The sequence below is a fragment of the Cladophialophora bantiana genome (genome assembly GCF_000835475.1).
Source record: "Cladophialophora bantiana CBS 173.52 unplaced genomic scaffold supercont1.7, whole genome shotgun sequence".
Lineage (NCBI taxonomy): Eukaryota > Fungi > Ascomycota > Eurotiomycetes > Chaetothyriales > Herpotrichiellaceae > Cladophialophora > Cladophialophora bantiana.
Window position 1 is genome coordinate 1470306 of NW_015971581.1, and position 19794 is coordinate 1490099.

Sequence of the window (19794 nt, forward strand, 5' to 3'; positions counted from 1 at the left end):
GGGGCTGTTGCGTGTTTAAGCTCCGAGATGCGCAGTGCCAGGAGTATTTTGAGGGAGTAAAGGATAGAGTGATACATTTTGATGCATACAGAGTGCAATAGATTTTGTTGGGAATAATAGAGCAATCTCTCATGCTCCGGGCGTGTCAAGCGCAACAAGCGCAAGTTTATGGATGGATCCACAGCCGCAAGGCTGACCAAGGCTGGCCCCATGACGTACCCGGCAGATCGGGGACACGGGGCGGCTGCATTCGATAGGCAAACCGCAGCAACTGAGCAAAGACACAAATTCTGCCGTTCATTTTTGTGTAACGTTAGACCTTTCTGCTCGCTCGGCCTTTATCACGCGCTTTTCTATACCGTCGCCACCTATTCCTTGCTAGGACTGCTTAGGCCGCCAGACTCAGCTCCGGCGACAATACCTCGTAATCCCCACCCGCCATCCCTACCATCGTGGCTCCTCCACTCCGCGGTTTGACGAGGTCCCGTAACGCCTTCTCCCTCCTACGCTACCTCTTCCCGAATACTCATCGGCGCGCACGCGAAAGATATCTCGGCTTCCGTCACGAATACATCCCTCAACTGCGTCTCCAAGCACAGTCGAGCATCTACCGGGCCATTGTGCGCAGGCAGCAGAAGAAACGAGAAAGGAGAGAAGCGAGCAGAGACCTCGTCCTATTCTTACGAAGGGGGATTGTAAAAAGCCGGTTTGTTTCATCCCTGCGAAGGTACATCGGGAAGAGCCGTATCTTGAGAGCTATATATGGAACACCGCACCATGCTGGTGGTCGACACAGTTGGAGGGGAACGAGATCAACCTCGGCAGCCGATCAGATGACGAGTTATGGCGGGAATCGGGTGCCAGGCGCCAGGAGAGAGAAGGTGAAGGGGTATTTAAGGGCAGCGAATGAGCTGAGACAGACATATCAGGCTCAGATACAGCAAAAGCTGCAGGAGAGCGTTGGGGATGGAGGGATGTCGAGAGATTGGCCCGATGTGGAGATCGTGAGAAGTGAGAATGAGGAAATGCTCCTGTTCCCCAGTTACGCGAGGAAACATACAAGGCGGAACAACCGACAAGACGACGCCACTAGATACCCGCCTGGGACGCACGAGTCCGTGGAAACGCCACACAGTAGCGGAGATGCAGACTATTGGAAGCGAGAATGGGAGAAATATGAAGATGCGAACGCCATCATCGACGTTGATGTACGTGGATGGATATATTCTCCCCAACAAGGGCCGCTGAATAGAAAGAACCGGCTTCTTGTTGCGGTCGCCAGAAGACTCAGCGGCATCTACGCTCCGAGCTCCAGCCCCGCGACTTCGCGTCCGTCAAGCCAAGCGCCTACCAATCGTATGCAAGCGGACGACAATTCATCCAGGTACGAGGACGAAGTCGCTGCGAGAGAAGCAGAGAATATTGCCCGTCGCGGACAGAGAGAAGCGGACGCGGCGGTCAGAGGGAGCTATAGTTCAACTCCCTCAAAAGGAGACACTCCCGCCGGAAGTCGATCAAACTCGCCAACACGATCAATGGCGGCATCCGCAGATTGTGATGACGAGAATCCCAGCGGACAATCGGTAATTAAGCGTCAATCGTGGAACGAACCCGCAAACATGAGCAGGGAAGAGCTGTCGGCGGCAAACGAATTATTGTTGGCTCGACTAAAACCCTTCATGTCAATGCCAACTGCAAATGTACCGATCACGGTCTTCTTCTTCAACCAGTCCAAGTCGACTTCAAAGTCTGTAACGACGGATGAATCAGGTCACTTCAATCTACGAGCTGCTTTGGATTTCGTCCCTGATCAGGTCCGGGTCCTGGCCTCGGATAAACTGTCTGCGGTAGAAGATGTCATCGTTACAGAGAGCAAGGGTGTTAGTCTGGTGAGCGATATTGACGATACGATCAAACATTCCGGCATTAGCAGTGGTGCGCGAGAGATTTTCAAAAACGCTTTCATTCGAGATCTCAGCGACTTGACCATCAAGGGCGTTAAGGAGTGGTACTCGAAATTGGCTTCCATGAATGTCAAACTCCATTACGTCTCCAATTCTCCCTGGCAGATGTATCCACTACTGCGCAGTTATTTCGCTCTTGCAGGTTTGCCTCCGGGCTCGTTCCACCTCAAGCAGTACTCTGGAATGTTGCAGGGGATATTCGAACCTGCGGCAGAACGGAAGCGTGGTTCGCTGGATCGAATCATGAGTGACTTCCCCGAGAGGAAATTCATCCTTGTTGGGGACAGTGGGGAGGCGGATCTTGAAGTGTACACTGATGTTGTCCTTGAACATCCAGGACGAGTGCTAGGGGTGTTCATCAGGGATGTGACAACGCCGGTGAAGAAGGGTTTCTTTGATCAAGCGATATCGAACTCACCGCCGGATTCCATGATTGCAAGAGATGGAGGACGACTTAGTCGGTCCCCTGGAGACATGGACAATGATGCTCCTGAGAAGAGGCCTGCTTTGCCTGAGAGACCAAGATCGATGGTCGAACCGAAGCTTGCAGATGGAGATCTTATTGATTTCACAGACGACTCGGATGCGAAACAAAGCTCCCTCAGGCCTCCTTCGCACCTGATCGACATGCGCCAGCTGGATGCAAACGGCAAACTGCATGCTCCCAATAAACCAAACAAACCCTCGAGTTTACGAAACTTCTCTACCTCCCAACCAACACCGCCCACCAACCACGAGAGATCATCAGCGTCATCGGATACAGAGACTCAAGAAGCCGTGAAGAAGAAACCGCCGCCGCCACCGCCCCCTAAACCGCGTCGGAGTGGACGGACAGCGGACACCAATGCTGGGCACGCCATGACCGAGCCGGCACTACAGCCTCTTTCCGGGGCGCCATTCTCCTCCCCGCGCCAGAATCAAAGCCAGCCGCAAATCCCCTCTGATCTATCCAGACAAACAAGCTCAACCTCGATTGCACCATCTCTCCCGCCTCCAATCTCCCGCACAACCACATCCGCCAGTAGCTCTTCACGAAACGATGATGGATATGTGGCCGTCGCCCGCCGGCAAATCGCTTCCGCATATAACGCGCTGCCAGCAATCCGCGCCTCCTCGCCTTCCCGCAGCGCGACCATTTCATCCGATCAAGGCGGCCTATCCGGCGACAACCGCTCAAACCCACCACTACCTGCACGAAGGGGAATGTCTTCTTACCCCGCTGCCGCCGCCCGATGGGCAACCGGCTCCGGCTATCCGGGCTCTGACCCTCTCGCAACTGCCAGTGATGGAAGTCCCATCCCACCACCCCCGGGCGCAACTGCAGTGTACGATAAGAAGTTGGAGATTTGGCGCAGACGATGGGCGAGGGCAGAAGAGATTATGCGCTCGAGAGGGGTGGTCTTGAGGAAGTGGAGGGTCGGCGGTGATGTTATGGACGAGTGTGTCGGGTTAGTGAGCCGCGAGCTGGAGTGGCAAGAAAGGCAGGAACGAGGGAGACACCAAAACAGTTGATCATAACGGAACTCCGGCAGGGAGAATAGGGCCCTTCAGGAATGGGATGAAGGACATTTTGAAAGAGGCAAGAGAGATCCTCAGAAGGGAGGTAAGGAAAGGAAAGTGGAAAATGTGTCGCTGCTTGTTTTTTTCGGAATACATAAAACACTAGGCGTGACCATTTTGATGCGGTATTTATATCTTTTTTTTTATTTTTGGCATTTCATACAATTCTCCATGATGTTCAATGATTAAGAGATTCGGGTTGTTTGCTTCATCTAAGTGCCGGCAATGGCTACAACTGGGTCGCGACGGACAGAAGGTTATAAAGAATTGAGAGAACAGGAGACAATCGATGCAGGAATGGGGGCAGAGGCTCTCGCTCAGGCAGACAGGACCATTTGCGCGAAGCAAGTGTTGTTTTCATTCTATCTATTTATCTCTTCGCCTATAGCGACTTTGTTGCTGGCCCAACTTGGTGCAGCGAAATCAAGAAAAGGAAAGGAAAGAAAAAGGGCAGCGCTAGAATTAGATGGACCCGCGCGATGATTGATTACGTGGGCATGGCTTTTGTACAGGCCTGGGGGAAACGTCGAGTTCTAGAATCACTGCCTTTTTTGGGTTTCGTTGCGGCAGTAAATTTCGTACAGACAGATCTCTACTTATGGCTCCTCTTGCGACGTACAATTGTGGTTAGGGGTGTACCTTGTCCCGCGGGGCCAGGCATACAGGCAATTCCAACAGAGATGAACGTCGCATGCGATACCTACAGGAGAGTAATCGTGGGTCAGTGTCTCATAAGAAAACACCAAGGGGGGAAAAACAAGGGGAGGATTGAAAAGGATCTCACGGACAGTGCATATGGGCGCACCCTTCATTCGTTGGATGCGGACCTGGCAGGCCGGACAGGCCCTGGTGGCGCGTCTGATCTCGTCCTGCGTCCCCTGGATGACGAGATCGCTGTGTCTCTTGTGGCTGTCGTACTCGGCGCTCGTGAAACGGACGTGCTCTGGTCGCTGGTGGCGAAAGCACATCCGGAAACTGTAGGCGCTGCACTTGACGCGGCTAGCTCTCTCTTCGCACAATCCCCCCTTGGTGCAGCCTTTCCCTAAACACCAGCGGAAGGTTGGCTTGGTAGGGATGTGGTTTAAGAACTTGTACCGTGCGAGCTAGAGACAACGGTCAAGACCTTCATCAGCTAAGGGAAATTCGCGATAAAATGGTGCCCTATGCATGAAGGGGGCAGGGAGGGGATGTTCTTACTCACAACTCCGGCGTCACTTCTGATGCTAGAGTTTGAACTTCGTTGTGTTCGAGCACCCTGCCGCATTCTGCGCACGACCGTTCGTCACACTTGGTGCGTCCTTTCTGCTCCAACTTCGTGGCCATGTGCTTCTGGCGGCAACCGGCACAGACGGTGGGTTCATGTTGACATTTCAGCATTGCCTTGGTGGGAAACACCAGCACCCTCTGCGTCCACGGTCCTGGAAACTCTAAGCAGCGACTTGGTCAATTTCTCCTAGCTGTCGATCTCGACGTCGTAGTAGAATTCGTCGCAGATAGAGTATATCCTCGGTATCGTGCTTCGGCGGATGAATCTAGCGAAAATAGGTATCGTACGACCGTCAGCATGGAGTTTACCTAAGATTATCCTAGTTCGATATCAGAAACAGCGTTTACGCTGAGCGGCTGGATCCATGGCGGAGTAGCCAGCTGCTCAAGGACTAGCAGACCTCATTTTTGACAGTTGGCGACCTGCGCGACCGGTGGCCGCAGGTCCAGAGCCGTGAGACCCCGCCGTTCCTAGGGCACTTATCAGCATGCTGGACGAGCGCGAACGAGGCGGAGGGTCTGGCGGACGAAGGGATCCACCTAGTCAGCGCTCCTCAGCTCGTCGGATTTCGGCACGCTGTTGGGACGTTATGGGAAGCATCGGTTCAACATTGTGAGGAAGCTGCAAGGACGGTGTATGAGTACTCTTGCCGCTTCCTAGTTTCCCTCAACTAGCAGCATTCGAGAGTTGTGCGATGCCGCCCAATCCCGATATTGTGCATGGGTCCACAGCCACACACAAGAGCCATTGCATTCTTTCCATATTTTGCTGAAGCGAGTGTTGTGGAACCAAAGAGTGTCAATACACTCTTGACGCGAATGTTAGTCCGAACAGAAACAAGGAACGCTGATAAAGACAGACCTTTCCTTTCTTTGTCAAATTCAATGTATTGAGCTTTTTTCTTCGCCATCGTAGGCGGTCGAAAAGGGAAATCTGTCGTAAAGAAGCCTTTCAGTGTGGGGAAGACTTCCTGCAACGAGTTAATGACTTCATAAGCCCTTGCTATAAATTCTTCGGGCACACAATCCAAAACGATGAAAAGAATACTGCGATTTTCCAATCGAAATTGCTGCACACAAAGCGGTCAGGAGATTCCATTCATTGCCGGGCGCTCGCGCTTTTAATATCTGACCGACCGCTTGTTGTAACTTTACTAGGTCGCCATGTCCGTTTAGTTTACGCGTATTGAAGAAATCGTCTAGGAGACTGTTGAGGGATGCTTCGACTATTGATCCTCGGCGCTGTGTAGGAGCAGACTGCATCACTTAAAGAAGGAGTATATGCACTGTCTTGATGAGAATAGGAGAAGCTGATATTCGTCTTGAATAGAACAAGGACAAAGTAGATGAACCAGCGGAAACGGCCCTAGAAGTCTTTTGATCCAAGAGTTAAGATGAGATTTGGCTGATCCCGCACCTTCTAGGTCCAGACAAATAAAGGAGCGCTGGAGTTGATGCGCTTTCCCACCTCTCAAAATCTTCATTACGGATCACCCACATGAACATAGAGTCGGAGGGATCCAGAGCTGGCGTAGCTGATGAGCAAGTTCCTACAACTGTGGCTGATAGCAACTTAAAAAATTGATCTGGATTAGTCTGCTTAGAGGACATTCGAACTTCCTGCGCCGTCAATGAAAAGTTATCTCAAGGTTCATAAGTGGCAGACAATTGGAAGCTCAACAGTTCAGAGAAGAGGGAGGGTACCACGGTACCAAAATGACCGTCACTTCAGGATTCTCAATTTCGGTATCGACATTGCGGCGCAGTGATTCTGCGATATCATTTCTTGCTTTGGCTCCGGGGATTATTGATAGGAGTTCTTTCGCATATGCAGCTGCTGCGGCCGCGGCAAAAGGTTGCCATTGTTTGTTTTTGTGGTAGTCGGCGTAATCCAGATTCCCCTTATCACAAGGCACAGCCAGTTAATCATTAGACCCGTCGCTTCTATCTCAAAACACAGGACCCCGCCGAGTCGAGAGCTGATCGAATCCCTGTCTTTGGCATTTTTTATAACACGATTCCGACACGATTCCGACAAGATATCGCGCCGTGATGGACAATAACCGAGCCATGTTCCCGAGACTCCCGGTTAACCTTTTGAGACCGATCACAGTCGCTGCAGTTCGGCCTCTCATTTGGGTCCTCGCAGAAGCTTTCGAACAGAACATCCGATTCAGGACCAGGCCGCTTGAAATTTGCTGAATTTGTTATAAGGTTAAGGTGCGTCGTTAGACCGTGATCTCCACCAAGGTGGCGTGCTTGGAGATTTACAAGCGCCTGGAGGAGAGGCTGTGGCGGAGAGTCGAGAAACCCAGTCCGTTTTGAATCCTTCAGGCAAGGATTTTCCAAGGTCGTACTGTATTATTCCTCCATGATCCGCAAATGGCGGACTCACAACAACATCTCATAATCTGATATCGGATCGAGCGTCTCCTGGTACACCGCCCGCGGGAACTTTGTGCTCATTCTGCTAGCTATGGAAGCAGCCGCTCCAATGAAAATCTGCCCTGCCGATAGACATGCAATGGCGACGTTGTGGTCTCTAATACTGCCAAGGGTATACTGAGTATCGTCTCGGGGATCAAGGCGCTGTTCCTGGTGGGTTTCATCCAGCATGAGCTGCACAGCGGCGAGCGCTGTCGGTAAAGCGCAAAGTATCTCATGCCCTTGAGAATCTATGCTGGCCATCTGTGGGCAGGGAACGTTGGATGTGTTAAACTCTGACTACCTCAGCCTTGTCGATTTCGCAACGAAGAGGTTTGGAAAGAATAGATTTCGTGCCGTCGGAGAACTCTTCCTGCTTCGTAACAATGACTACAAATAGCAGCAGATAGGATGTTCTAGAGACTATGATGACCGGCGTGACCACAAATGACACTGTAATTCCCAGGAGGAAAGGCTGGCGAGGTTGAATAAAAAACATCGATGCATGTCGCTCCCACTTAATTAGTGCCGCCAAGGCTACTTCCGCATTTACAGTAGGACTTTAGGACGGTGTGATCCGCCTGCACTCTTCAACCCCGCCCAACCCACCATAACCCAAATGATTCCAGCCTTCTCACCACGCCATCCTGACCAAGTGAATTGCCACTACCGACTCCATACTCCGTATAACCTTACAGAATCATCAACACAAGCCCGCAGTTGTGGCAATAGCAGATGTTTTACAATGGATACCATCAAAATGTTCACACGAGTTCTAACGGCCACTCCCGTGGTAAAGAGATGCTGACCAAGGAAAGCAGAAAATGGACACTTCGCAAGGGTTTTCTGGGATACAGACAATTTTGCCCGGGGAAACCAGTTGTAGGTTATGTTAGAAACGGAAGTACTTGTTGTGCAGACGCCACCCACAAGCTTTGGAGATCGTTTTGGTGTACCATTATACACTGCTGGGAGCGATCATTATGACCATTTCTGAAGGCGCCGAACTCCATAAGGAATCGTCAGACATTCTTCAACATGAAGACTTTCCTATTACATGTCAATGACACTCAGAGCAAAGAAAAATGGGTGGTATCAGATCGGATCTGGATCTATTGTAAGTCGCCATCGTTGACAAAGGCACGGCCTTCTTGAGCTACACTATCCTTCAGTCTTCTAATACAAACACCCCAAAGGGATGATTATGATACCACTAAGCTTGCTAATACTGATCTGTTATGCATTCTGGGAAGGATATCGAGGCCTTATCGAGGAAGGATTGTGGAGGCTTTCAAAAGGTCCGGAGGAGTTTCCAATGATGATATTGCTATCCAATATACTCTAAGATACAAGATGGGGAGCAAGAGACCGAATACAGCAGTTCCCGTTACAAGGTACTTCTGGCTCTCAGAAGGGGTTGGGGTCCTTTCAGAGCATTCCTTGTCCAAGATAATTACATTGCACCCATGCCTATAGGGTTTTTTGAAACAGTAGCAAATACCTTGTTAAACTCAGGAATGTTAACAGGCGTTCGACGGACATGTGCATCGATCCCAGAGAGTGAGTGAAGGCTGCTTTAACCTGAGCGTTGGCAACGGCTCTCTGTAGACTTCGGCAGCTACATCACAGGTATTCTAGATGACTTCGTACAGGTCAAAGCCTTTGAAGCTACACCCGGTCCTTCTATCCTTTGACATGCAAAGAAACCGGGAAAGTAGCAGAGCTGTATTCGCGAATGGGGTCTTGAAACGGAGTAGTCTTAGTTTACGATGCGGGCGTTCGCTTTCGCTGGCAAAGTGGTACTCGGGTTGGATCGTTTCACACCTTAAGCATGTATCATTGGCTGACTAGAAGTGGTCTGATTGGAGAGCGATTCTCAACTTCAAGACGTCAATTTCGCGAGCATGTCGTTTGTCTTCTGATCTTCCAAAAAGCGTACGGATTTGCATAAAAGCCGCAAGCCCATTCTCAAAAAATAAGAAATTTCCCTCAAATTAAAAGCAAGCGAGATATTAAGCAAAACCACAATTTGACGATTTTGATCGAGTCTGTTGGACGATGCTGGGTATGGCCCCTCTCGTCAACTCCAGGCGGTTGCTGATATGAAGATGGGGTAGAAAAACATTCTCATTACGAAAGTCATACTTATCACTGTTTCTCGCGACACACCATAGCTTCGCTTTTCCACCTGATTTGGCACCATCGAGAAGGTGGCCATCTGCATGCACAAACAAGAGCTGATCAAAGCAATTGCAGACACATGCGGCCTTACGCAAAAGGATCTAGAGATGGCACTTAATAGTACCTTTCTTCCATATAGAACCAATATAGTTGACGAAGCATCGAACAGGGGACAAGATCGTCCTAGTCGATGCTGCCACCTGACAGGTACGGCAAAGAGCCGCAAGGAGAGGATTAAATCCTCGAGAGATACAAAAGATCAATATCGTTCCACGTAAAGGACCAGTATTCCAAGCAGGAAAGAAGCTGAAACGTGCTATTGGCAGCCCTACCAAGAAATAACGAGGAAGCTAAAGTGCTGCTTTGGGGAGAATATTCTCATCAAGCCGTTAAGGCGTGAAGGACGAAACTTTTGGTAGGAATTGGCGAATCTGAGTAACTTCTGGGGAATTGACTTGCGGGAGCAAATCAACATCGTGTCGCTCCATTGCATATCTTGCTGAACCCTTTTCTCTCGCTGTTGCTCAGTCTGGGAAGGGAGATGAGTATCTCTTTTTTTCCCCCAAGTCACTTTACAATCGCGTGTTGGAAGGTTGATACTAGCCTAATTTAGCTAGGACGAAAATATCTTGGCAGTGCTGATTTACCCAGCGAGCCAGCCCGCCCAGTGCCCTGTAAATACCTCGCTGTCGTTCCACCTGGATTTCCCCCATCAATCAATCGACCTACCTGCACAAATATTTCTGGGCCCCATATCATCATGTACAAGCACCCCAACTCTGCGTTGATCTCATTCTCTCGCCTACAAGTACAAGTACCTAGCAAGTAGGAACAGAAACAACGGGGACTGAATATTGGTCCATTTGGTGGCTTGACAATCACATGTCCCCGAAGACCCCGACCAAGTTTGGCAATCACGCCACCTGCAAGCCAAAGAATGTGCAACTAGTCCGACAACGGCACGATCGAGGACGTCACCATAGCACTATTCAGAGGACCCTCCAAGTAAAGCCCGACTCTCTTTGTGGACCTCACGGCGTACGGAGTCCCCCCGTAAACATCATTAAGAAAGTGGAGCAAAATAATAGTCCCAATCTGACCCTTGCTGCACTCCGGATTCTGCATCGAAAATTATCTGGCGGTAAAGATCGAAAAGTGGCTCATCCACCTCATCACTGGTCAGGGCAAGACACTGTGAGCCATCGTTCGAATATGGCGTGCCCGAAAAGCTGGTCGTCTGAAAATCTCGTTGCTGTGAACTCTGTCTCCCTTGTCCTTCAGCCCTGGTCAGAAAGACGTTGCTGTTGTTGTCGACGGGGACTGATTCACTGCAAATAGGAGGAAGCGCTTCATTCGCAGAGTCCAGAATGCCCAGATAACGGAGCATGTCATTCGAAGTCATGCCATCCGCAAATTTAGACATTTGCTCGCGCTCAAGGTCACTCTTCCATGGGAGCTTGTGAAACATGGTGCGAAGGCCAGCTTTCAGTAAGCGATTCTCTTCTGTGATCATGTCGAGATATCTGTGGGTGTTTGTACCTGGTCAGCATGCTTCAAAACCGAGAAACGGAATCCGAGCATCCTGGAACATACCCGGGAGGGTAAGTAGTCTTTGTTACCGGCCTGGTCCGAAAAGTACAGATGGCCTCAGTTCGTTGGCATTGCGCACAGGGAGTTCTACCATCGCACTGTTCAATGAACTCTGAGCCCAATTTCTGCTGGTCGGAGTGTACCCACCTTTGCCTTCCGGACTCTGCAAGGCTGACAAGCGTGACGAACTCGCTGGCCTTTTTTCTCTTCAATTTGACCCATTCTCTTCGTAAAAAAAAAGCCAACAAATTCGATACAGATGAAGAAAGATGGTTTTCGACCAAAGGTAAGGAATCAGTTCCACAACATCAAAACAGAGTCCAGCTCTTTATGCTGACGTCGCTGCGCCTGCATGTCTGGCCTTGGACTGTACCACGCTCGGGGTTTAACAAAAGATGCACTCTTGGCCCTTACTCGAAATGGTCCAATCTCGAGGTCACCGAAGATCTGGATCTTTCGAAGCCACAACGTCAATGCTAGTGACCCTGTTTTCCTTATTAATTACTAATTACAAAATCAGAAAGCTGGACCCCGATGGTGTGAGGACTTAAGCCTTGCTCGTATTCACGTGGAATATCATGATTTCCTGTCTGATCCCCGAACCACCCAAGCGCCCAGGAAGGAGGCAAACTTCTACATGTTTCAAGTTTAAATTTATTTCTTTTACCTGGTACCCTACTGGGAGCGTCTCAGCTCAAAGTTGGCACATAATCTAGTCGTCTTCAGTGCATCGACATCAAAATGGATGAAGCCCAGAGTCCAACAATGGAGAAACCCCTTGACGGTTCCGCCGCCGAGTTGAATCGTATTCGCACTTCCCATCTCATCAACGATGTTGTGCTGCATTTCTCTTGGAAGAACCTAAATGTCAACGTCAAAGACCGCGCGACAAAGAAGCCACTCCGCATACTTACTGATTCTCATGGTTTCGTCGAGGCTGGTGAGCTGCTGGCCATCATGGGCCCGAGCGGCTCAGGCAAAACAACTTTACTCAACGCAATTGCACATCGACAAGCCGCTGCAGGGGCAAAGACAACCGGAGACGTCATGGCCAACGGTCAGAAAATGGACTGGAAGAAAATCCGGCAACTGTCGAGCTATGTAGAGCAAGAAGACGCCCTCATTGGCAGCTTAACCGTCCGTGAAACCATGAAGTTTGCAGCAGGACTGGCATTGCCCAAGTGCGTACCATTCTGTGTGATGAATCTTGATTTTGCTGCTCTCACTAACTTGTCACCAACGTAGTTCGGTTTCCAAGAAAGAAAGAATGCAGCGAATTGACGACCTGATCGCTAGTTTTGGTCTACAAGCACAGGCTCACACCATTGTGGGCACTCCGATCAAGAAGGGTCTCAGCGGCGGACAAAAGAAACGGCTTGGTGTCGCAAGCAGACTCATCACAGAACCCAAAATACTGTTCCTGGACGAGCCAACCAGTGGCCTAGACTCGACACTTAGCTTCGAAGTGGTGAGTTTCATCAGGTCCATCGCAAAAAAGAACAAGGTACGTGTCAAAAGACATCAAAGCCAAATGGGATAAACTTCTAAAACCTCTTGCTAGCTGATTGTTATTGCCTCCATCCATCAACCGTCCACCTCGGTATTCAAGCTATTTGACAAACTGTGCTTGTTGTCATATGGCAAGACGTGCTATTTTGGCGAGCTACCGGAAGCTCTCCCCTACTTCAAAGACATTGGCCTTCCGATGCCATTCGAGACGAATCCTGCCGAGTTCTATCTCGACCTGATCAACGCAGATCTCGCCAAGGAAGGAGACGACGTCTTTGATCGCATCAAACACATAACAGAGTCTTGGTCTGCGGGCGCGGGGGATCAAAAGCTCATTCAGCAGATCGACGCCAATGTGTTTTCATCCGAGCGAAGCGGCGTACCGGATCTCACAAAGGTCAAGATCCTCGAGCCCAGCCGCTGGATGGTGCCCTGGGTTCTCCTCCAGCGCTCCTGGGTCAAAGCCTACCGAGACATAGTGGTATACGAAATCCGTGTCATCATGTACTTGGGCCTGGCCATTCTCATGGGCACGGTCTTTCTGCGACTCAAGTCGACCCAGGACTATATCCAGCCGTTTATCAACGCCATCTTCTTCGGATCGGCTTTCATGTCGTTCATGGCCGTCGCCTACGTCCCCGCCTTCCTGGAAGATCTCGCCACTTTCACCAAAGAACGCGCCAATGGCCTAGTCGGGCCGCTCGCGTTCATGGTCGCAAACTTCATCATCGGCCTGCCTTTCCTCTTCGCCATCGCCGTTCTCTTCTCCATCGTCGCATACTGGCTGAGCAACTTCCGCAACAACGGCGGCGCGTTCATGATGTACACCATGTGGCTTTTCCTGGACTTGGTGGCCGCAGAATCGCTGGTTGTATTGGTGTCGGCAATGTTCCCAGTCTTTGTGATCTCACTGGCCGTCACCGCATTCGCCAACGGCCTGTGGATGTGCGTGAACGGGTTCCTCGTGCCCATGAACATCTTGAACCCGTTCTGGAAATACGTCTTCCACTACATCGACTACCAAGCATACGTCTTCCAGGGCATGATGGTGAACGAGTTCAAGCACGAGGTGTTCAATTGCAACCGCGTGGAGGGGCAATACCAATGCAACTATCCCAGTCCCCTGAACGCCGAGGGCAAGATAGATGGACCATCGGTCCTGAAGACCCTCAGCATCGCACTCAATGATGAAAAGCAGTGGATTGGAATCATGATTGCAATCATTGCAGTTCATCGGATCCTTGGATACCTGGTACTGGTCCTCAGGAGACACTAGTGACAGCCAGGGCGGGGCGAGTTTTTTCCTTTTGCTGTAATTGCATTTTTTTCTAGGTCGCAAGACCGTAAGGCTCCTGGGGTAACGTGGCAGCTGGTTCGTTTGAGAGAGTCATAGAAGGGTGGTGGGGTATTTGTCTTCTGCTTAGCCTCTTTAATTCTTTTGAGATACATAGTCCGCATATGAGGCCTCGTGAATGGAACCGGTGATTTATTTTTTTTAGTTTGACTTGCATGAAATGTGAGGTTAGTAAGGGCTGGGATATGGTACAAGTTGTCTTTTTTGACATTGTTCGCAGCCATTTGGCGGCAGTATTCGTGGTACGCTCTCTACATCCATTAATGGGGTTGATTCTTCCCCTTCTTCAACTTACCGTAAGACCGGTATTCCTGTCAGGTTGAGCCGTCGGGCCTGGTTTTGTCGACGGACACTGGGCGCTTAGTCTGGAGAAAATGCGCCGCACGGACGGTAGCAGAGTCTTGACTGTGTTGAAAAGGATATATCAGGCTGCAATAGATTGAGAGATCCAAGGGGTGGAAGCCGGGAAGGGACAAGAAATGGGCAAAGGTGCCCAATGCTCCAGCCTTGTCAAAGCCTTGTCCCAGCTCCCAGCAGGTTAGCCGGAAAACTATGCCAGCAAACCAGATACCTATTGGTTTTGGACAAGTGGGAGCGATTACGAGCCTTGCATTGACTGTGTTGTTCAACCGATTCTCATATTGTACAGCACTTGTATTTGTTGTGTCCTTTGCGAACTTGTGCTATTTATGAGTTGGTAGGAAATGCCTTGCTCACATCTTCTTCCCGGCTACGTCACCTGTACTGCCGCTCCTGCTCCCACCTTTTGCGGCGTCCTTCTTCGCCAAAATGGCCGCTTCCTCGTCGCGCAGCTCCTTGTCTACCTGCGCACCGCGGCTGGGTTCGTTGCCGTGCATCTTCGCCGGCGCCGTCGGGTCAACTTCTCCGGCCCGGGTCTCGGCGCTCTTGGGCTTGCCGGAGCTGGAGTTGTCCGAGACATTGGACTGTGTATTCTGCGGGCCTGATGCGGCTAGTCGGTTGGCAATTGTGCGGTTGTCTTCTGAGGTGAGAAGGGGTGTTGTATTAGTATGTGCCTGTCTGGTGGGATGTGGCATTGTTTAGGGGAGTTGGGGTATCTCTGTGGAGGGGATGCAAGGAGCGAGAGAAAGAAAGGAAACGAAGATGCTGGCGGCTTGCGATCTCCCTTCCAGTATTCCGGTCTTCCGTTCTTTCACATGTTGTATTCCTATCACTCGATCTTGATTCTGGCCCTCTTCTTGCCTTCGTGTATTGGATGCGGTCAGCCCTTCTCACCCAGCCCTTCTCCCTGTCCCATCACACAAAAACCCGAGAGACACAGAGTAAATGCAAAAGGTAAATCCCAAAAGGTAGCGAGGTAGGAAATACACGTACTCGAATCCTTTCCGAGGTGAGAATTCTTCTGTCCTTCTCCATACGCTTGTTCGCCTCCCTTTTGCGAATCCGGCACCCGCTGGTCACCAGCCTCGTAGATGTGGCGGGAGCCGACGTTGGAGTTACCGGACATTTTAACGGACGGGTTCTCTTGTGGGTGGAAGGTATACAATTCTGGAAGAAAAGAATGGTTGGTTGAGTTTGGACTTCGATGCTTCCAAGAGTATGGGTGAGGCAGTTTCCACGCAAGGGTTTAAGCAGTGTAAAAGAGCCTGAGACACACTCCTTCACCCGACAGAGGTTTCTTCTTTCAGAGTAAAAGTGATGGCGAATAGACCGGCAAAGACACCATTGTAGGGATCAAATTTGAAAGAATTGTGCTCGGGTTGAGCAGATGCCACTCGCTCAGACATGACATCACAATCTCATCCTTCAATGAAGTCATCAATATCCACCACAACCGCCATCAAAACATGAATGGAGCAGATCATGACGCCGCGACCTTGAGGTTATTCAAAATGCCCCTGGTGCCCCTGGTTAGAAGAGCTTTGGGGAAAGTCAGCATGTGCTCTGCCCCGCTGCCGAGTTGGTGTTGATGAGCTTTACGCATGTTGGCATCGACCTCGGTCGACTCAGTCACTACAAGAGAAGAGAAATCCAGGATGAAGGAGTATCCAAAGAGTCGTCCCTCAAGTCTATGGCCGTTTCAACTCTTGTATTCATCATGTCTCTCTTGAAAGCCGAAACTCAGCCTCGGGTCCATCCGTGTCATGCACCATGCTGACTCCTTTCTAGGACTGGTGATCCAATCGCCTCCGCACATTCCCAGGCACGCAAAGGTAAGCTCCTATCAGTGAAGGACGCTGACACTGGACCTGTTGAAGCTCATGACCAGATTCTGAAACATAGAACAGTCTCGCTGAGAGGGGTGCTGGAGATGCTCGGGTCGTCAGGACGCAGATGAGACACTGTAGTGAAGTCACTGGTCAGTGACTGCAATTCGAATAGTCGCTGACACGCGACCCGGCGCTGCAGACCGCAGCAGCTACCTGTGGAATCAGGGTCCGCTTAGGCCTGAGCTTCCTAGGCCGTCCGTTTCATAATGAGTGTGGTGCTGCTTTTCGTTCTCGTCGAGCTTTATCTCAAGCCAAGTGGAGTGTTCCCAGTAATGGCTTCCGATCATCTCCCAATTGTCAACTGTGCGACTTCATCTCTTGCAGCTCCAACCTTGTCGGCCACATCGTAAAGACTCCTCTGCACCTCACCAAATACGTAGCGAAGCAGTTGCATCTGATGGTCTTTTTCGCTCACAGCGCCGCCGTTTCGATCACCGTAGTTGAGTCGATCATTCAACTCTCTCTCCTTGCCTGCGACTTTTCCTTCCAAGCCTTGGACGAAATCCTCAATCTCGCTCAGAAGTCGTCGGTTGCCTTGGATCATGTCTTGCATTTCATCGGCCCTTGTATTGAACAGTTCAATCAAGCTCTTCGGGCCCTGTGTTTCTTCCACCTCTTCGCCTGGGAGTCGGATTTTGTCTCCTTGAGCATGCCCGCCCCGGACGCTTCCCCTCAACGTCTGAGGATTATTCCACCATCCGCTTAGACCTGTTCCGCCGTAGATACCGCTGCCGTTTAAGTTTTCGTTCTGGGCATGAGCAACCTGTTGGTATTGCCTTGGCATTTTCAATCGATCGATGGCCCTGAAAACGCATTTGGCTTCCAATTCGTTCTTTTTTACACCGCCATCCCTCGCCGTGACAATGGCTTCCGCATCGTTGCCTAGTCCGGCTTCCACTTCGTCTAGTTTTTGGCTCACAAAGTCTACACTATTAGGTAGTGTTTCTCCAGCGCGGACGACGGTCGGAAGAAGATCTGCTACTTCTGATGCTAGTTTGATCTGATTGAGGATGAGAGTGTCGACCGCTTCGATTTCTTTTTGCAAGTCGGGAGTAAGCTGGTCAAATTTTGTGGTGGAACGGAGATGAGCAATATCTATTTGTGGTTGAGAGGATGCGCCTGTGGTGGAGGCATTCGCCGGCTGTTGGGCAGTCGTAGTTTGGCCGCTGTGTAAAATCTCTTAGGACTTGGGCAAGAATTTTGGGAACATTGCATTTGGAGGACTTACAAGCTTAAGGGCGCCGGCGCTGTGGTGCTAGCTCCCAGACTCAAGGTCGGCCTTGATGCTGAAGCACCGAAGAGCGACATGCTGACTGCTAAGTGGTTGAGGACGCCAACAGGAAGTGTGTAGGACGAGAGATGTGCTTTCTCAAAGTTCCTTGCAGGCGGAAAGACGCGATGCGCGACAGAGAATTGTTACTTCGGTCGTCTGATTCGCCATACAGGTGAATGTTAGAGTACGGTGGAGCATTGCCAGCTTTTTGTTTTCCCAGCGAGAATTCGTTCTGGCAGCCTCATTCATCCATTCAAACCTACCCAAACTTGATGCTAGAAATGTGAATGGCCACCCGACTGTCTCTTTCGACCAACTCTGGTACATTCATTTTGTGATTAAATAGGGTCATCATGAATAACTTTTTTCTACCAAAGTATCTAGGCGCAAAGCCAGCAGAAGTATCGGGTTGAGACAATGTTGCTCCCAAAATGTGTCGCTACCACGTCAGGAACTCCCACCGAAGCTGGCTCGGGAGTCTCACAACTTGCTGCCTCAAAGAGATACTTTAAGAGTGCTCAGTGGTCTGTACAAAGCCCAAACGTATCAAAATTCTCCCCTGACGACGACAGGAGCGCCGACGGAACTTGTCTAATTGCAAGTCAGTCGGACAATTCAGTTGATACCTTTGTTGTGTGGGTTAATATCGCCATCACATCATACAGCCCACTAACTAGCATGCAGTCCTGTAGATCTCCTTGAAGAGGCACCCGAGCCACGAACGCTTTCTGCATATTGCAGCATACGGGCCGGAGAATCTGTCAGGGCTGTGGTTGGGTACCCGTTTTTCAATCTTCAAGATCCGTCCACCACGTTGGTCTTATCGTCCATGAGAGATCACCCGATCCGACTGAACTCAGCCCTGACCGGTCATCTTGGGGCATCTTATCCGCTAGTCAATCCCATGACTGAGGAATTCATCTGCCCCCATTCCTTGCTTTTCAGCAGTCAAGGTGATCGCATCATTGCCGGTTCAGAATCCCTCATCTCAACCTTTGACGTGTCCCGACCGGGGCAGGCTCCGATTTCTTCCATCCCCACTGGCCCAAAATGGGGAAATACGACTGTGTATAGTGGCACCGTCAATATGCGAGGGATTGTCTCCGCGCTCAGCCTTGAACCCTCAAGTGGCGTTTTGGCTGCAGGGACTTATAGCCGCTATGTTGGTCTGTACGACTCCCTGGGCCAAGGTAACTGCGTCGGGGTCTTCTCCGTCAAAGGGACAAGTGCTGATTTGCAAATTGGCGGAGGAGGAATAACACAGTTGCTCTGGAGTCCATGCGGAAGATATCTCTACATTGCTGAGAGGAAAAGCAACGGTATCATGCTCTATGATATCCGCAAAACAGGTCAGCTTATGGCATGGCTGGAGGGCCGAGTTGCGATGACCAATCAACGGTTAGGTGTTGACCTTGTTGGCATTGGTGATCAAGGGGGCCATGAAGTCTGGGCTGGTGGGCTCGACGGCCTCATCAGGATGTGGAAAGATCCTTACGAAAAAGAAGGCTCTGTTTCGTCTACTTTCGAGTTTAAAGGAGACGATGGTGAGCCGCCCCTCCTTTTCGCACACTTCCGACTGCATACTAACATCTCCCAAAGACGCTATCTCGAGTGCAGTCCTTCATCATAGTGGAGGCGTACTTGCTACTTCGTCTGGCCAACAGCATCTCGCTGCTGAACACAAAGGGTCCCAGACGGAAGATTTAATACCGGCTTCCAGCTTGAAGATCTGGGAACTATGATATGTTGCCGTCGGCGAACAATGCACAGCAATTCTCCTCGAGATATTGTTCAGTGTGTGTCCACTCCACTATCCCACGACTTGCCTGCTTTTTCAACCTACCCTTGGGATATCTCGGCAAAACTGGCTTGTGCAATGGCTTTACCAGATCTATGGGTCTATAATACTTTAGAGTCTAGGTCTTGGCGCGTTGTGGATTATTAAAATGATACCATAGAAACCTCGGATGTGAGATACAGAGAGTGGATCATGGTGATACGCTATCCCATTCCAGGACTAGTGTAACAGGTGCGCTGGCTTTACTCTGACCTCCCTCCTGCTTCCATACGCTCTCCTTTTTGGGAATGCTTCGACTGGAGGTATATCGTTACTTTGAATACCCGAACACTTGAATTCGAAGAGAAGTGTACAGTTTGAGCGCCCAAGGCTCATGGCCTGATGCTTTATGATTCCCTAGTCTCTACTGTGTTTGCTCTTATTCCACGTTTCTTTTTCACCAAAGAAGCTGCCCTTCATTCCACTCTTTGCCCTGGTGCATTGATTGTCTCCTCTGATTGCATTGTGCTTTTGGCTGTGCACTGGACTGATGTCTGCCTCTCCCTCTACCCAATTATCTTTGGCGACTTGTCGAGAGAAGAGAGACGGTCAATGAGCTGCTCACAGACAGCGCCCCAATCAAGCTC

General features: G+C 50.4%; 7 protein-coding genes across 7 annotated transcripts; 3 read left to right on the forward strand and 4 right to left on the reverse strand.

Annotated features, from left to right (window-relative positions):
• Positions 1-833: 833 nt before the first annotated feature.
• On the forward strand, positions 834-3476 carry Z519_05527 (uncharacterized protein; the record flags this gene model as incomplete). The annotated part of the gene is made up of 1 exon (XM_016763267.1): positions 834-3476. The coding sequence occupies one exon, from the start codon at positions 834-836 to the stop codon at positions 3474-3476; it is 2643 nt and encodes an 880-aa protein (XP_016620880.1).
• Positions 3477-6797: 3321 nt separating this feature from the next.
• On the reverse strand, positions 6798-7478 carry Z519_05528 (uncharacterized protein; the record flags this gene model as incomplete). Its single annotated transcript, XM_016763268.1, has 2 exons — positions 6798-7146; positions 7186-7478. The coding sequence occupies 2 exons, from the start codon at positions 7476-7478 to the stop codon at positions 6798-6800; spliced, it is 642 nt and encodes a 213-aa protein (XP_016620881.1).
• Positions 7479-10458: 2980 nt separating this feature from the next.
• On the reverse strand, positions 10459-10908 carry Z519_05529 (uncharacterized protein; the record flags this gene model as incomplete). Its single annotated transcript, XM_016763269.1, has 1 exon — positions 10459-10908. One exon carries the CDS (start codon positions 10906-10908, stop codon positions 10459-10461), a length of 450 nt encoding a protein of 149 aa, XP_016620882.1.
• An 818-nt stretch (positions 10909-11726) lies between these two features.
• Positions 11727-13770, forward strand: Z519_05530 (uncharacterized protein; the record flags this gene model as incomplete). Its single annotated transcript, XM_016763270.1, has 3 exons — positions 11727-12166; positions 12231-12489; positions 12547-13770. The coding sequence occupies 3 exons, from the start codon at positions 11727-11729 to the stop codon at positions 13768-13770; spliced, it is 1923 nt and encodes a 640-aa protein (XP_016620883.1).
• A 791-nt stretch (positions 13771-14561) lies between these two features.
• Z519_05531 (uncharacterized protein) lies at positions 14562-14903 on the reverse strand (the record flags this gene model as incomplete). The annotated part of the gene is made up of 1 exon (XM_016763271.1): positions 14562-14903. One exon carries the CDS (start codon positions 14901-14903, stop codon positions 14562-14564), a length of 342 nt encoding a protein of 113 aa, XP_016620884.1.
• Positions 14904-16380: 1477 nt separating this feature from the next.
• Positions 16381-17405, reverse strand: Z519_05532 (uncharacterized protein; the record flags this gene model as incomplete). The annotated part of the gene is made up of 2 exons (XM_016763272.1): positions 16381-17263; positions 17326-17405. The coding sequence occupies 2 exons, from the start codon at positions 17403-17405 to the stop codon at positions 16381-16383; spliced, it is 963 nt and encodes a 320-aa protein (XP_016620885.1).
• Positions 17406-17787: 382 nt separating this feature from the next.
• Positions 17788-19112, forward strand: Z519_05533 (uncharacterized protein; the record flags this gene model as incomplete). Its single annotated transcript, XM_016763273.1, has 3 exons — positions 17788-18005; positions 18055-18914; positions 18970-19112. 3 exons carry the CDS (start codon positions 17788-17790, stop codon positions 19110-19112), a joined length of 1221 nt encoding a protein of 406 aa, XP_016620886.1.
• Between the last annotated feature and the right edge of the window lie 682 nt (positions 19113-19794).